This window comes from Silurus aristotelis (genome assembly GCF_946808225.1).
Source record: "Silurus aristotelis genome assembly, chromosome: 11".
NCBI classification, from domain to species: domain Eukaryota; kingdom Metazoa; phylum Chordata; class Actinopteri; order Siluriformes; family Siluridae; genus Silurus; species Silurus aristotelis.
Window position 1 is genome coordinate 4,132,425 of NC_139584.1, and position 18,887 is coordinate 4,151,311.

At 39.1% G+C, this 18,887-nt stretch overlaps 1 protein-coding gene across 1 annotated transcript in view; it reads left to right on the forward strand.

Annotated features, from left to right (window-relative positions):
* The first annotated feature begins 1,804 nt into the window (after positions 1–1,804).
* trabd2b (TraB domain containing 2B) overlaps positions 1,805–18,887 on the forward strand; it is a 70,478-nt gene continuing 53,395 nt past the window's right edge. The window contains exons 1-2 of the mRNA XM_083554991.1: positions 1,805–2,284; positions 8,049–8,606. Coding sequence (XP_083411117.1) covers positions 2,144–2,284; positions 8,049–8,606 — 699 coding nt within the window. The 5' untranslated portion in view covers positions 1,805–2,143. The remainder of the gene's footprint in view (positions 2,285–8,048; positions 8,607–18,887) is intronic.

Consider the following 18,887-nt stretch of genomic DNA (forward strand, 5'->3'; position numbering starts at 1 on the left):
ACCCTGATGAAGGGTCTGTGGAGAGTCTGGAGAAAGGGACATGAAAGGAACACACAGTGCCTCTCATATCGAGTCTGTGTGCTGTCACTCTGCTCCTGAGCTCCATGTGGCACTTTGTTTAAAGGAACTGAGATGATTAATTGCTCGATACTTGACTGTGTCAGGACTTTACCACCAATAACACCACCACCCTGCTTTACTAGGAAGGAGCTGGTGTTGGGTGAAGGAGTTTGTGTACTGGTGAAGGAGTTGGTATAGAGTGAAGGAGTTGGTGTAGAGGTGAAAAAGGTGGTGTAGGTTGAAGGAGTTGGTGTTGGGTACATAAGTTGGTGTAGTGTTGAAGGAGTTGGTGTAGAGTGAAGGTGTTGGTTTAGAGGTGAAGGAGGTGGTGTAGAGGTGAAGGAGTTGGTGTAGAGGTGAAGGAGGTGGTGTAGAGGTGAAGGATTTTGTGTTGGGTACATGAGTTGGTATAGTGGTAAAGGACTTAGTGTAGAGTGAAGGTGTTGGTGTAGTGGTGAAAGAGTTTGTGTTGGGTACATGAGTTGGTGTAGAGTGAAGGTATTGCTGTAGTGGTGAAAGAGTTTATGTTGGGTACATGAGTTGGTGTAGTGGTGAAGGAGTTGATGTAGAGGTGAAGGAGTTGGTATAGAGTGAAGGAGTTGATGTAGAGGTGAAGGAGTTGGTATAGAGTGAAGGAGTTGGTGTAGAGGTGAAGGAGTTGGTGTAGAGGTTAAGAAGTTTGTGTTAAGGTGAAGGAGTTGGTGTACTGGTGAAAGAGTTGGTGTAGAGGTTAGGAATTGGTGTAGAGGTGAAGCAGTTGGTGTACTGATGAAAGAGTTGGTGTAGAGGTGAAAGATGTTGGTGTAGAGGTAAAGGAGTTGGTCTAGGGTTAGGATGAAGGAGTTGGTGTACTGGTGAAGGAGTTGGTGTGTACTGGTGAAGCAGTTGGTGTATGGTAATGGACGGTGTACGGTGACGGAGCAGGTTTAAGATGAAGGTTTTGGTGTAGGGTGAAGAAGCTGGTTTAGGATGAAGCATTTGGTATAGGGTGAAGGAGTGAACCCTGATGAAGGGTCTGTGGAGAGTCTGGAGAACGGGACATGACAGGAAAACACAGTGCCTCTCATGTCGAGTCTGTGTGCTGTCACTCTGCTCTTGAGCTCCATGTGGCACTTTGTTTAAAGGAACTGAGATGATTAATTGCTCGGTACTTGACTGTGTCAGGACTTTACCACCAATAACACCACCACCCTGCTGTACGCACTCTTATTCTGTAAAACACACCGTGGCAGTGATGAAGTGAGGGACCCAGTGTGTGTGTGTGTGTGTGTGTGTGTGTGTGTGTGTGTGTGTGTGTGGCATTGAAAACATTCGGAAAATAACACTTTGAATCTGCATGATCTCAGATACAACTTACATCTGGCAAGAGGTGCATTTTTTTATGTTGTTGTCTGCACGTTGCAGGTGTATTAAATTATGTTATGATCTATTTATTTGTATATATTTTAATATATTTAAAATAACCTAATAATAATATTCATTTAATTAATATTTTAATACAAATGCATTATTTCCTGCTGTTTTATTTCTGCAAAGCAAACTGAATCCGTCCAACATCAACAAACTTGCCAGATGTTTTTTTGAAACCACGTGCTACACACACACACACACACACACACACACACACACACACACACACACACTGATAGTGGAGTCTGTTTGTCCTTTAGAGAGTTCTCACTCGGCAAAGCAATAAAGGAGATGATTTCGGGCCGAGAGGCTAATGCATTCCGTTCCCTGGTGACACACACACACACACACACAGGCGCACGGACTCCCCTACACGAGCTCCCCTCGTTCGCTACGGGAAACTCTCAAAAACTCCACCATAACCTTCATCTTCGGAGCCCTTAAGAGGAACACACACACACACACACACACGCGCGCGCGCTCGCTCGCTCGTTTGCTCGCTCAGTGAAAGTCAGGGTGCGAGCATGGCGCAGGGGCAGACCGCTCCGTGCGCCTTCACCAAAAAGCGCCGAATTTAGAGTGTGTGTGTGTGTGTGTGTGTGTGTGAGAGAGAGAAAGAGAGAGAGAGAGAGAGAGAGAGAGAGAGAGAGAGAGAGAGAGAGAGTGTGTGTGAATGTGTGTGAGTGTGTGTGTGTTCTATCCCGATATGAAGCGGAGCTCAGCGCTCGGATGGCTGCTCCTCTGGACTTTATTTCCAGCGGGATTATTAGTATTAAACCGGGAGAAAACCAAACACTGCAGCAAGGACGACACGGTAAGACTAACTTTATCATCACCATCATCATCATCATCATCATCATCATCAAGGCAGGAGTCTTAGGACAAACTTTAGACCATCTATTTTGATGGTGAATCTGTGATGACCTGTTACTGATCCTGAGAAATAAAGAATACAAAGTTTAAATGACTTGTAAAATTGTAGCCTAAAATAAATAAAATAAAAGAAGTTTCAGGGTTTTCTTTTTATGCAATTACTCTCACTTCCCTAATTAAATAATTGTATTTTATTGCACCATTAAGTTTAATGTCAGTGAGGTTCATAAAGAGCTCAGAGAACTCTAATGAGCAGTGCTGAAGATTCAGCAGACTCTCTCTTCTTCTTCTTCTTCTTCTTCTTCTTCTTCTTCTTCTTCTTCTTCATCGTCTTCTTTTTTTTTTTTTTTTACCTTTTACTCCTTCCTCTTCTCTTGTACCACCTTTTCAAATTTGTCCTTCTTTTTTTTTGACTTATTCCTTCTTCTTTTTCCTTTTTTCCTTCCTCTTTTCGTTTTCTTCCTTTTTCTTTTTACATTTGCTCCTTCCTTTTTCTCCTTTTTTAACTTCTTTCCTTTCCTTTTTACTTTTTCTGTCGTCTCCTTCTTTTTCTTCTTCTACTTTTTCTTTTGACTCTTTTCCTTCTTCCTTTTACGTTTTTTACTTTTTCTTCTTCGTTCTTCCATTTTCCTTCTCCTTCCATTTACTTTGTCTTTTTTTTTCCCCTTCTTCCTCTTTTAATAATTAAAGAAAGTAAACATTTTTATTTTTCTAATACTGTTTTAGCTTTTAATATTTGACAGTTATTACAGTTATTGGTGTGTTTGTCTTCCCGCATCCACATAAGTCAACATAAGGCAAATTTTTTTTTGCATAAAACGAATAAACAAACTAAGATTGTATTTGACACCACGGAGGAAACCCTACATGTTGCTAAAGACTTGAATAATTGATTCTTTGATTAATTCATGAATTGATTGATGTTTTTATACCATGCTTTGTGTGAGAAATGATGATGCAATGACAATGATTATGTGACATTTGAATATTAATTCACTGAATAAACATGATTATGGTATAAAAAATTATATTATTATTATTATTATTATTATTATTATTATTATTATTATTATTATTATTATTCAGTGTGTCCCATGGAAACATTCGCTAAAACAGTTACATCTCTCGGAGGCACGCAGCCAGTTTTATGTCACATCGCTGCTAAAAGAAACAAACTCTGGTGCCAAGTGAAATATTACTTTCTTTCTCGTTCTTCTCTTTTGGCTAATGTGACAAAAGAAAGTAGTGATGATGATGATGATGATGATGATGATGATGATGTGTACTCATACGAGTGTCTGTGGTGTTTTTTTCTAAAGAGATTACATTTCAGTTTAAGTGAAGACCTACACACAGGTCAGCTAGTAAAGATCACATTATAAGACAGGTTGTGTGTGTGAGTGTGTGTGAGAGAGATTTCACAGGGAATTCTGCAGGTTAAAGTTCCTGGGTAAAATTAACATGATCGTTATATGATTAATGCCACTTGTCCTGACAATTGCATTTCATTGTAGAAAAGTTCGCACAGTAATCAGACCGTTTAGAAAAACCGAAAAACACCGGTTTCAAATGTTACAATTTATAATGATGTCACCTTGTAATATCTGTGTTTTATATATCGACTTGTTAAAAATGAAGTCGGTGCAAATTCAGAATGGCAACACGTCATTCAGCACGTCATTCAGCACTCATCAACACGTCATTCAGCACGTCATTCAACACGTCATTCAGCACTCATTCAACACGTCATTCAGCTCATCATTCAACACGTCATTCAGCACGTGATTCAACACGTCATTCAGCACTCATTCAACACGTCATTCAGCACTCATCAACACGTCATTCAGCACGTCATTCAACACGTCATTCAGCACTCATTCAACACGTCATTCAGCACGTCAATTAACACGTCATTCAGCACGTGATTCAACACGTCATTCAGCACTCATCAACACGTCATTCAGCACGTCATTCAGCACGTGATTCAACACGTTATTCAGCACTCATTCAACACGTCATTCAGCACTCATTAACACGTCATTCAGCACGTCATTCAACACGTCATTCAGCACTCAACAACACGTCATTCATCACATCATTCAACACGTCATTTAACATGTCATTCAGCACTCATCAACACGTCATTCAGCACGTCATTCAGCACATCATTCAACACGTCATTCAGCACGTCATTCAACACATTATTCAGCACTCATTCAACACGTCATTCAGCACTCATTCAACACGTCATTCGGCACATCATTCAACACGTCATTTAACACATCATTCAGCACATCATCAACACGTCAATCAGCACGTCATTCAACACGTAATTCAACACGTCATTCAGCACTCATTCAACACGTCATTCAGCACTCATTTAACACGTCATTCATCACATCATTAAACACGTCATTCAGCACGTCATTCAGCACGTCATTCAGCACGCCATTCATCACGTCATTCAGCATGTCATTTAACATGTCATTCAGCACGTTATTCATCATATTATTAAAGCCGTCATTCAGCACGTCATTCAGCAATTCATTCAGCACGCCATTCATCACGTCATTCAGCACGTCATTCAACATGTCATTTAGCACGCCATTCATCAAATCATTCAGCACGTCATTCAGCACATCATTCAGCATGACATTCAGCACGTCATTCAACATGTCATTCAGCACGTTATTCATCACATCATTAAACACGTCATTCAACATGTCAACTATCACATCATTCAACACGTCATTCAGCAAGTCCTTCAGCATGTCATTCAGCTAGTAATTAAGCATGCAAATCAGCAAGTCATTTAGCACGTCATTTAGCAAGTCATTCAGCACGTCACTCAGCACGTCATATAGCACGTCATTCAGCAAGTCATTCAACATGCAATTTATCACGTCACACAGTACACCATTCAGCTTGTCATTTAGCACATAATTTCACAAGTAATTCAACACATAATTCAGCAATACAGAATTAATTTAACACATCATATAATGCCATTCAGCACGTCATTAAATACATCTTTCAACACATCGTTCATCATGTCATACTGTATGTCATTTAACAAGTCATCTAATCTGTAATTTAGCATGTAATTCAACACCATTCAGCACGTCATCCAGCCCTTCATACAACACTTAATTCAGCATGCCATTTTGCATGCTCTACACGTCATACATTACGTCATTCAGCATGTCATGCAACATGTAATTCAGCACGTCATACAATTAGCCAGCACGTAATTAGCAAGTTATTCAACAAGTCATAGAGTTCATAATTTACCGAGTCATCCAAAGCGTAATTCAGCACGTAATACAAAACGCAATTCAGAACGTCATTCATCACCATTCAGCACGCTATTCAGCAGGTCATTCAACACGTCATTCAACACGTCATACTGTACATCATTCAACAAGTCATCCAACACATAATTCAGCAAGTCATAAAGAAAGCCATTCAGCATGTCATTCAACATCATTCAGCCCGTCATTCAGCACATTGTCCAACACGTCATCCAACACGTCATTCAGCATGTCATTTCCCACATCATGCAATATGTAATTTAACATATAATTCAACCAGGTTATACAGTCATTCAACACACAATTCAGCATGTCATTTAGCACGTCATTCAGCAAGCTGTTCAACATGTCCTTCAGCATGTCATTCAACATTTCATTGAACACATCATTTATCACATCATACATACACTCATAAACAAACCAACAAACAAACAAACAAACAAACAAACAAACAAACAAACAAACAAACGTGTCAGATCTGGAGAACTCAAGAAGAACTTGTGTAGGAAGAAACAATGTTTTTGCCTACTCATGTGCTAGTGATGTCCATCCATCCATCCATCCATCCATCCATCCATCCATCTATCTATCTATCTATCTATCTATCTATCTATCTATCTATCTATCTATCTATCTATCTATCTATCTATCTATCTATCTATCTATCCATCTATCCATCCATCCATCCATCCATCCATCCATCCATCCATCCATCCATCCATCCATCCTCTACACTCACTGATGTGAGGAGTTATTACTGTTCTGACCTGATTCACACTTAAGAAGCTTAATTTAAAATGCATCAAACATTTACGATGTTACACTATTCCCTTTACACCAAGTGACTGATTAATCAAGCTTTGTGAGAACCGAGGGTCCATTCTGAATAAAAATAAACACTAGTTTGGCAGTTTCATTCATCACTGTTCAGTATTGCAGTATTCACAGCTCTCACAGAATCTTGGTTAAATATACAGAAGATTTATGGGCATGTGTAACACGGTCTGGGAAATGATCACATCATGGTCATGGCTAAAATCAGTGCTGTCTCTCAACTTCCCTGGTTTATCTAGCTCTTCTAGTGCCTTTAATAAAACAGATAGATAAGTCACCTTCATAAGATTCACAAGTGATCATTTCTACTGCTCCGAATTGATGACTAAAATAGACTTTTTTAACCAAAAGTTAATAGACGCCTAACCATGAAATTAATGTCAATCTACATTTAGTCCCCATTCACTGCTATAATTACCTTCACTCTCCAGTGAAGATGTTCCCCTAGATTTTGAAGGGGTTTTGTGGAGATTTGTGGTCATTCAGCCAGGTAGTATCAGGTACTGATGTAGGTAGAAAATTCATCCCAAAGGTGTTCAATAGGGTTGAGGTCAGAATCTATGAAAGGAGATCTTCCTCTCACACCTCATTGAGCTGGCTTTGGGCACAGGGACATTGAACTGCTGGAACAGGTTTGGATCTCCTAAATCAAGTGAAGAGAACATTCTATGTTACCAAAGGCATTAAAGACATCCTCAACAATTATGTGCCTCTAACTTTGTGGAAAAGAACCAAATAGAGTATGTCTGGAAAAGTCAGGTGGACCAATACTTTTGTCCATATAGTGGACACATAATGATATGCGTTGAATATAATATGAATTAAAGATTGAATTGTGTTCCTGCATCTCAAAACAAGCTAAATAATCTAATGTATTGTTCGTAATAAGCTGCACAATGTTAGAGAAATGTTGGTTCTGTTTGCTAAATTTCTTTAATATATATATATATATACTGTATATACTGTATATACATAAAAAAAAATAAATCTAAGGCTAAATCTAAGAATGAATGAATGTTTATTATTAGTGAAACCAAACTCAACATAGAGCATTTGGACAAAATATCCTTGTAAATGTAAGTAATTATGGTGTTTTAAATGACAGAAATCATCAGAACACCTGCAGTGTTTCCACACGGACGGTTTAATTTGCCAGACATGTGCATTTTTATGGATTTGAGACTTGGTGCATCAGTAAAACAAATTTTTAGTGTTTAGATTCTTTTTTCGTTGATTTAGTTTATTTGTTTATTTATCTATTTTAGATAAAGTAAAGTAAAGTTTTAGTAAAGAAAGAACATTGGGAATAAATGTTGGTTTTGATTTTGCCTATTTTATATTTATTTATTCATATTTCTATTAAAAATGGTCAAACAGAAATGCGTGCTGCATTGAGCGCACGTTAATAAAATTAGTGCCGTTAAAATTCATTTGCTTTGTTTTAAATTTGTTTTAAAATTCACTTTCAAATTGTTATATTTCAACCTTCATGAAATGCTTTGATTAACCTGGTAGACATGGTCACTCCTCACATGTCCTCTTTTTTCTCTTTTTCCTCAGAGCGAGCTGAACTCGTTCCTGTGGACAGTAAGACGACCCTCCCCTCATCCGCCCTCCTACCTGTTCGGCACCATCCATGTGCCATACACACGCGTGTGGGACTTTGTGCCTGAGAGCTCGAAGCGGGCTTTCCAGAGCAGCACCAGCGTGTTCTTTGAGCTTGACCTGACCGACCCTGTGACCGTGTCCAAACTGGCCAGCTGCCAGCTCTTACCCAATGGCGAAAGCCTGAGGAGCCTGCTGCCCCGAGATATTTACCTCCGACTGAAGCGCCACCTGGACTACGTGAGGCACATGATGCCGGCGTGGGTGAGGGCCGAGCAGCGCTTCTACGCTGACTACCTGTTTAAGGCCATTGCGGGAGACTGGGAGCGCAAGCGGCCCGTCTGGGTGATGCTGATGGTGAACTCACTGACGGAGTGGGACATGAGGTGGCGTGGAGCTCCTGTGCTCGATCTGTTCCTCGCCCGTGAGGCTGAGCGCATGGGCAAGAAGACAGGAGCTGTGGAAAACGTTGAGGAGCAGTGTCACCCTCTTAACGGACTTAGCTTCTCCCAGGTCAGTGTATGTGTGTGTATATTTCATGACCTTAGACACACCAATAGTAGCACTAAAGAAGTCTTATATTCAGTTGTGCATTTATGTGTGTGTGTCTGTGTCAAGATAGATCCTTTGTTCATCTTATGCTATTTTGTGGCTTTTCATTTGTTCCATTCGATTCCCGGTCAGGGAACCAACCCCAGCCATTAGGGTTGCACAAGCCAGTGCACTCTTAGTGCCGGTCCCAAGCCCGGATAAATGGGGAGGGTTGCGTTAGGAAGGGCATCCAGCATAAAAACGTGCCAATTCGAACATGTGGATCATGAATACGGATGATCCGATGTAGCGACCCCTAATGGGAGAAGCCGAAAGAAAGTATGTATACAGTTTAAAGAAATAAAGATTCCTCACAAATCTTTTTACATATTAAGGGTTCTTAGCATCCTAAACCACAGCTGGATCTGTGTGCGAAACACTTAGGGTTCTGCCGAGAACCTTCTCATCAAAGGGAACATTTCAGGCCTAGTAACATTGTTGGCCCATATTAATGATCTCTTAATGCAGGCCTCATCTCATGTATGGACTCTTATATCATCTCTGAATAAAATAGCAACATTAACATATAATCAGTTTACAAACCAGACTGAAGTACATTTGAATGGATTTTAGAGCAGGAAATAAGTGGCATAAATAATGCTTGATTGAAAATGTGTTGGTTGTCATGGTTTACTGAAGATGCACATTTCTTACAGTTTTTCTCAGTTGCTTTTGATATTGATTGCAAGAGACCAGACAGCATTCACACTTTTACTGTACTGTACTAATGTTTGTTTGTTTCCTGGTTGTTTATCTATTTTCGGAAATTGTTATTCTGTGTTTTGTTGCCAATTGAAGGTCCATGAGATTCACCTTTGACCTGTTTTAGAGAATTATTTGATTATTGGTTGATTTGATGCCATTTAATCACCTTCATTAGTGACATATAAGATTCATCTGCACAGTTCATCAATTCAAGACACAATTATATTAAATGTTTAATAGACATCTAAGATCATTTAAGATGAGATAAGATTACATATGAAAAAAAGCATGACAAATTATGACAACTAGTTTAACCATTTTGCATTCAAAGACTTACCTAATGAACTAAGTATTAAAAGTTTGGGGGTTGAGACAATTCAGGTGAAAAACAGTATAATATATTCTAATCAACATGACAGACAATTGTACACAATCAATTCAATAAATGTACCAAAGCAAAGCAGCAAAAAATTGCTTTTATGATATGCACAAGTGACTACATGATGTGGAGGTTGAACAAGCAGATTTGAAAGTTACATTTTTGATCTAAGAAACGCTTAAAAGCAACTAATAAAAACTGTAACTAAAGAAAGCTGCTCAATAGCACATGTTTGGATTATTCAAACCCGGACAGGCTCTCTTTACTAGAATGCAGGGATTTACAGTACGTACTGAAGCAGCCATGATTTCAGTAGTGGTCTATATATTTTCTCAAAGCATTGCCGTTTTTTGCGGCAGAATTATAACACCAAGAAAAGACAGTCCACAGAAATGAGGACTAAAACCCCAGAAGGCTAGCATGTCAGGAATTGAGAGGCACAATAAAAAGGTGCAAACTCACTTTGCGAGATTAATCCATAGTCCGTAATCAAGAATCTGAATGCGGAAACAGGAAACTAAGGCTGAGAAACAAATGATACAAAAAGACTGACTTTACATATAAATAAACTAATCAAAGACTAACATAGAACAGGTGAACACAATCAGGTAACAAGCCAGTGAATGAAGAGGGACAGGAAATAATGTAGGACCTGTACAGGAAACCAACAATAACATCTCCAGCATGAGACCTAGCAAAAAAACCTGAAAAGGTGAAATAGGGTTAAATCGAAAGCAAGTGACGTAGAGCAGGGCGAGTAAATTTTCACTGAAAAGTGGGCGTGGCCATGGTAGTCTGACATGGACAGAGATATACAGACTGGAGCAGAAGTATAGTCTCAATGATTCTGGGATTCGATTGCATAAATAATCAAGTGATGACAGTCTCATGCAGATGACATCACCATCTGCTCGTAGAGCAGGACAAATCAGAGGGTTTTGATTTATTGCACTGAGTCATGTGTGGATTTGAGGGAGGAAACCAGCGGTCAGAGCAGACTTGGGTTGTGAATGAGGTAATATTTATTATGTACTGACAAACAGGAGTGGGACAGAATGGAAGGAGACGTCTAATTGTGCTGCAGTTCTGGAAAACCGCGATGCGCCGCTGACTAGATTGATAGATCTGGGTTGAAATGAGCGATGAGCCGTTTGGAAGAATCGGGTTCCGGCGCTATCCCGTGACCACCAGCTGAAAGATGGACCCTATAACCTAATTACGTGATGACATAAGCATGGAGACAATCCTCCATTCATTTCTGAGCTGTTATAAAAAGCATCACTGGTGGGGTCAGATATGAAACCGGGGTCATCATTTACATACTCTTTCACACCTCCTGCTGAAGGTGACATACTCTGACGCACTTATACACCGACTCAATGCAACCAAACCTGCGAGGCAACGAGACTTTGAGACGCTCTAATTTGAGATGCACAGATTCTCACTTTTCATTCTCCTAACTATGCTGTCAAAGGAGTGTGGTGAGGCGAATTGTAGGGAAACGTACTGTAGACCCTTGACTCTACACTAACATCTTCATCTTTTTAGATCAAACGTTTTGTTCACAGTTTAAGTGTGTGAAAAGTTTTTTTTTTATATAATTAAATATAGCAATGGTTCGTATATATATATATATATATATATATATATATATATATATATATATATATATATATATATATATATATAAAATCAAGATGACCCCAGACCAACTCAAGTGTGGATGAAATTCCAGCTTTCAAATGCGTCCCTGTAAATAGTCGAAAGCTAACACTCTATTTATTCATACCACAGTGTAGGGTGTTGGATTTTACTTTGAAAAAAATGTTAAGAGAGTCATGAGAGCCATGAGAGTCGGTAAGTGATATTTGTCAACACGGTGACGCGTGAAACAAGCGGGGCGGAGGTAACCAAGAGCTTCTTTATTAATAAATCCAAATTCTCAGACGAACTCGCGAACACTGTGTGTTGGGTGTGACCCTGATGACTCAATTTCTGGTGACATGAATAACTAACTCCTAATTTCCTCTTCTGTCACTGTAAAACACCAAATAAATCCAATAGGTCGCTTTTATTTTTTAAATTCTTTGTTTTATATCGCAACTAAATCGCACATTTGTATCTGTTCTACAAGTGCCCTAAATGAATATCTTTCAGGTTTTTAATACTTTAATCAACATGGACAAATATGGATGCTTTATGCAAATATGTGTTTATTATTAGTGAAATCAAACTCAACATAGAGCATGAAGACAAAATATTCTTGTGAATGTTTTAAAATAATTATGTTTTTTAATGTTATGTAAATCATCAGGAGATCATCAGTAAAACAAATCTTTTATAATTAAAACTAATTTTGGGGTAAAAATTATTATTATGTGCTTTATATATATGTGTGAAGAAATGACATTGTGAATAAAACACATGTTGCAATGTAGAATTTAATCGCCTCTTTTATATTTATCTATACCTAATAAATTGGCAATTAATGAATAATACATTTATAATAAAAAATTGCCAAACAGAAATGCACCTTGCATTAATCACGCATTAATAAAATTTGTGTTTTTAAATTATAGTGTTATTTTTGACACCCCCAATATTTATATGGTGTATAAGTGTATAAGTGTGTGTAATTAGAATTCTAGATTTATGAGAAGAGAATAGTAGAAGAGAAAAGAAGAAGAGAAAAGAAGAGTGTATGTAAATGACCTCCATCTACACAAAATGATGCCAATTTTGCTATTTTTTCTCCTTTCAAATTTCTCCAGTCCATCAAATTTTTCATGTACCTTGATCTAAAATGAGGTTTTTAAGTTAAAGCACACCAATATTCCATAATTTTTGCCCAGTAAGGTCATTAGGAAATGTGTACAACAGCTGGCTTACTCCGTATAAAGCTCAAAACGTATGTTCCTGTGGTTACAGCTGTTTATAAGCAGCACATTAATTTAAAATGCTAATTAAACTGACCGTATACAATCTGTGTGTTTAATGCACTGAAATCATGCCTGAACTTCCAGCCAATCACAATCCAGTATATACACTGACAAGGGTAAATTTATTAATATTTTGTTAACAAGACATGCGGTTTGAACTTTTTTTTTTTTTTGGCTTTTTGGTGATTAGAAACTAATTACACTGTAGGGGTTATATTGAATAGTCCTCACTATTACTATCCACTCAGCTTGTTTAGTCATCCGAGAGACTAAGCCAGACTGGTTTTCAGACATTGCAGAGGAATGAGTTGCATATGGTCTGAAAACATCTGTACTTCCACTGTAGAAATAGAGTTTTAGGAAGGCTGGTTATTGAGCTTTACAGAGGGTTCTTCAGATGCTCATTACCTCCTGTGCTTCGTACCGTGTTCCCATAACAATTGAGCGGTGCTTGTTCTTACATGCTTTTGTTGTTTTAATTGAATTTCATTTCATTTTCTCTGCTAGTTCACTGTTTTTTATTCGTTCAGTGCGTAATTTGGGTAACATGTCTCATTACTTCATCGCATTGTGTAAAGGTTTCTGGTTTCGCTTTTCTTGCTTCTCATGGTTAATGATGTGATGCATTGATTTAAAAAGGTGGGCATCGGTTTCTACTGTATTTGGCATTTGTATCGCGAATGCACTGTTTTTAACATATTTGCATTGGAAAATTGTTTATATCTAATTATCATTAAATGCGCTATACTTTTATTATTTAGAAAGTGACCCATATTTTCTATGTGGATCGATTTCTCCTAGTTAAACTGTTTCTCGAGCGCGTTCTCTCAGCACCACTGCTGCTACGTGAATATGACATATCATATTGCTACGGAGACCGAGGCGTGTCCTGATTGTCACGGAGAATACAGATTAACATGGCAGAGGTAGAGCTGCATTTTCCTGGAGACAGATCAGGAAAAGAAGGTCTGCATTAGAAGTCAAAAGGCATTTAAGTAAATCGATGATTTGCTGTCTGTCTGAACCAAAGAATAAAAGCACATTATCAGTACCATATTGAATTGCGGAGCATCATATTTTTTCCATTGCATCATATTGCATTGTATTGAATCGAATCGAATCGAATCGAACTGCATCGCAATAGCATTACATCGATAGCTGCTTATATGTATCTTCAATGTGTCGTATTGTTGAGATGCATTGAGATACAAATTGCATAGTCCTCACCTATGCAGATGCACATCGATAACATACTATATAAAGGTGTTTTTTCGAATAGGTTTTTGTAATGTCTTTAAATTCACGCACATTGCTTTGCCTTATCATTCCTCAATCGTTCTGAATATCCGATCTTTAGATGTTCTACTTTGACCGACATTTCCTAGGTCACCAGCGATCCATGATACATTTTAAACTGTAGATTTCTTTTGAGAAACATTCAGCAGTTGTGATTTTGACATTTCATAATAACAGGACCAATCATAGAAAAATGCACGTCCTCTCTGTGGACGCGGCAACGAAAAACAGAATAAACACGCAGCCTGAATGTGAGTGTAGAAAGTTTGGAGTATGTAGAATCGCAGCATAGTGTGTTTAGTGAATTTTATGCCTCCTACACCTTTTTTTTTTTAGGGAGTCACTTCCAATTACTTGTAAACTGCGCATAAAGCATATCGTGTGTCAGTGTAATGAGAGCCCTGCTGGATATCATGCATCAGCTGTTACGCAGCGCTCACAGCCATTGAGGAAACTCTGAAACGGTAAATTCTTTTTAATCACGGCTCCAATCAGGGCCCTTTTGAACTGGCGGAATTCCTGTGGGACTCAGCTTAAATATAGAACTAAAAAAGCATGAAAATGGAGCGTGACGAGCTTGAACTAGCAACCCATGCTGAGGTGAAGTGAAGTGAAGTTTGGTCGTGAAAAGGGAGAACACCTCCTAATGTCAGACACACGTTAAATTTGATTGAGTCAGCACAATTTGAATGAAGAACGGGTCCAAACACTTCCAGCTGGTGTGTTAGTGCGTCTAAATAAAACCGACACTTCCGTCAAATCTGCCAAGAACTTTAACACCAAACAAGAAAGAGAGACTTCTTTCGTCTCGTCTGTTTCCTGGTCTGTTTGAATTTTCTTCTTACTATACTGGGCAACATTTCTAGCAGTGAATTTTATGAATGAAACACTTCCAGGACTTCTCCTAAACAAGACCTACATCATCCGGATGCTAACCGGTTCAGAGCCTTGACATGAACACAAACATTCTGTGTGATCGATATGGCAAAAGCAACGCCAGTGAGTGATTTGTTTGGCTCTTTGCCTCTTTTGATTCTCTAAGCAAGCACTGAGAACCACACACATACACACTGGAGACCGAATTTCAGAGACCGACACAACAATTAACACAACAATTTTCACTACATTGGCAGCTTGGTATGGCTGGGATTTTTACTCATGACCTTTGAATCCAAAGTCCAGTGCTTTAACTACTACAAATGATATACAATATGGACAAAAGCACTGGGACGCCTGCCTTTTCTAGCCATATGTGGGCCTTCCTTAAACCGTTACCACAATTTTAAACATGCACAACTGTATAGGAGGTGTTTGGATACACTATTTTTCCTTAGTATGAATTACAAGACCCAAACAGCTCTATTGAAAATATGATTTATAGGGGTTGGAGTGAAAGATCTTGAGTGGTCTGCTGTAGAGCTCTGACCTCAACCATCTTGACCATTGACTGCACCCCGGGCCTCCTCAACCTACATCAGTATCTGACTTTACTAACAACTTTGTGGCTGAATGAGCCCAAATCTCTACAAATTCTTGTGGAACATCTGCCCAGAAGAGTCGGAAGTTATTATAAGAGCAAATAGGGACTGATTGTGGAATTGTATGTTCAAAAAGAACATACCAATCTTATTTTAGGTTTCCACAAACTTTTGTCATGATAGTCATGAGCATATTGAAGCATATTGAAGCATATTGGGATAAGTACTTTACCAAGTCTTTGACACATTGCTCAAACTTTAACAGTTTTGTCTATATTTACATTTATGGCATTTGGAAGACACTCTTATCTACAGCAGCTGAGTAGGTAAGAGCCTTTCTCAAGGGCCCAGCAGTGGCAGCTGCGATTTGAACAATTGACATCCCAACCCAAAGTCCAATGTCACCTCCCCGTAAGCTGCCACCTCTTTAAACCACCCCTGGCAGCATTCAAAAGGTTTCTCCTTCAAAATGTACACAGTTGTTAGACCAGGACAACCACTGGATGATTGATTGATTTACCACAGTCCAGAGCCAAAACACTGTGTCACTGCTTATTTGTGCTCCATATTGTGTTGTGTTGTATCCTGCATTTACTCCGTCTGTGAGAGTAGGAATCCCAAAGCAATCGCCTCGTCCGTGGTCAATGAAGCCATGTTCAATCCTCAGTTGTGAAAAACAAACCCTCCGAAATAACACATAGTTAAAAGGTTAGAAGGCAAGAAATTCACGAAAAATAAACAGGGCTATTGATTACATACCAACATCATGCCGCAGAAATGACAAACACACTCAGCCTTCACAGTGATTGGGTTTACTTGTTCTCTAAGCCAATGGTTCTCAAAACAGGATCTGTGAAACATATAAACTATATATACGTATTGAGACACCTGTCTTTTCCAGCCACAAACTTGGAGGCACACGCAATTGTATCGGATGTCTTTCTATGCATTTGGTAGCATGAAATTTTCCCTTCACTTGAACTAGTAGACTCAAACCTGTTCCAGAATGACAGTGGAAGATTTCCTGCTATAAAGCTCAAACCTCAACCCTTATTGAACACCTTTGGGATAAATTGGAATGCTGACTGCAACCCAGACCTCCTCACCTCACCTACATCAGTACCTGACTTTACTAACCATTACTAACATACTTGTGGCTTTATGAATGTCCACAAATCTCCAAAAGCACACTCCAAAATCTAGTGGAACATCTTCCCAGAGGAGTGGATGTTAATATAACAGTAAATGGAACCAATCTTATGGTTAGATGTCCACAAACTTTGGTCCTAGCAGCAATGTTGGACATAATCACTTTCCTCAGCATGCCTGTGTGTTTTGTTTAACTACAAAATCCAACACGGTTTAACTTTTCACTAATCAATTTCTCGGGTTTTCAGGAATTATCCAGAGCGACATACAACTTAGGAGTTGAGGGTTAGGGGCCTCACTCAAGGTCCCAGCAATGGCAGTTTGGTGGTGCTGGGATTTAAAGTCACAGCCTTCTGCTCACAACTCTACTCTCAATAGTTCCTGGTCTAGATAAAATACCTTACCTGCTCATGAAAAGGTTCCTGGAACTTTTAAATTTAAGTCTTTCTTTGTTTAATGTTTATCTTGTGAGACGTCATGTTGATCTAGGGTCAATTGTTGAACTTGTGGTTGAGGACACATTCCTGAATTTCCAATGTTTTATTTTTTTTTTCTAATTAAAGATTGAGGTCAGAGACTGTTGGAGATACAATTCAAGAAAAACTCCTTGTTGATGCAATGGGAACTTTATTATCAAGTTTCTCCATACCTGGAAAAAAGTTCCTGGCAAAACATAGCACCTGTATGACCTTTAATTCTTTTCTTGCCCTCTGTCTCTTTTAATCCATGTGCCATTTTCACTTTTGTCTTCTCAAAAGCTTCCCAAAAGAACATAGAAGCTCAGAGGATGAACCTTCTTGAGGCAGAAAAACAGAACCCATCTTCAGAGATCGCATTGCCACTCAGGGGACATGGGGGTTCCAAATATGATGGTGTGTGTAGTAAATTCTAGGTCTGGTAAAGGCTTGTGTCTGGTCTCATGACTCTCATGTGGGTAAGAGAAGGATGAGGAGAGAGTGTGGTTCATCTATGGAGCTGATCTAATTAATGTATCTACAGCTAGATTTTAATTAGCATTTACAATGTAGCAGTATTTATTTACAACCTTTGGAAATTAAAATGCTTCTGATGGTTTTTATCCCTTCTTGTTCGTAAGACATACTTCATGCCTTGTCGATTTGAATGGACTCGAGCACACAGTTGTACACAGTACATGGCATGCGTGTTTGTTTCCATTCAGTCATACTCCGTCTTTATCTGACTAAACCCCTCTGAGCTCCGCATGCTGACGTGCTGACGGTTCTTGGACGGCGTCCTCCAGACCGGATTAGCAGAAATATTTGCGTATATCCTGAGCCAATGGCCCTTCTGCTCGTCCTGAGGCCTGTCAGTGGCATGTCGCGCTTCATTCTGTGCACATTTGGATGGGTCTTTTGTAAATAGTGTGTGTTTAAGTGCAGACATTAAAGAGCGCCCCCAACCTTCCCCTGCACGTAAATATTTACATTCCGGAGCTGCCTTGTAATGGACCGAGCAACAGCAACATGATGGAAAAATTGTCTATCTCTGGGTTTTGGGCAAGATAATTGCAGTGCTCCTGTTATCCAGCTACCAGCTTTCTCTGATCTATGCACATCACCACAGGCCTGAGATTTATTTGCCTTATAATACTACAGTTATAGGAAATACAACATACATCTGCTGTTAGAAGCTGGAGTCAGTAAAATGCTTTTCGAATGAAGTTAAAAGAGGGCGTAACATCATTCTGGGGTAGTGGTAGCTTAATCGTCAAGGCATGGCCTTTGGACCCCAAGGTTGTGAGTTTAAATCCCAGGCCACACCTGGGCCCCCAAAGCAAGGCCTCCAACCCCATATCTGCTCAGTTGTGTCAAAGAGATAAATGTAATCGCTCTTGATAAGGGTGTCTGCTAAATGGCAAAAATTACTCAGAACTCTTTCGGACTCTGGCAAACAGTTTTGTTTTGAGCAGATGGCTCAAATATCTACAATTGTTGATTACAAACAATTCATGGTACACGTGTGTTGTGGAAATGAATGATGCTGACATTAGCTAAAACACATGGTGGAACTGAAACGTACTTTCAACAGTTCATCTCGGGTTTAATACCACAATTCTCTTCACGCTCGACACAACAGCTTGCACTATTTAAAGATGGCTGCCATTTTACATTGATCTGCTACTGCAAACAAAACCATCTCAAGCTTACGTGTCCCTCACACACTGCTTGTTTTCTGTAAAGTTGTTTGCCCAGAGAATGGGATTCGCATCTCGGATATTTCCAAATCAGGAACACTT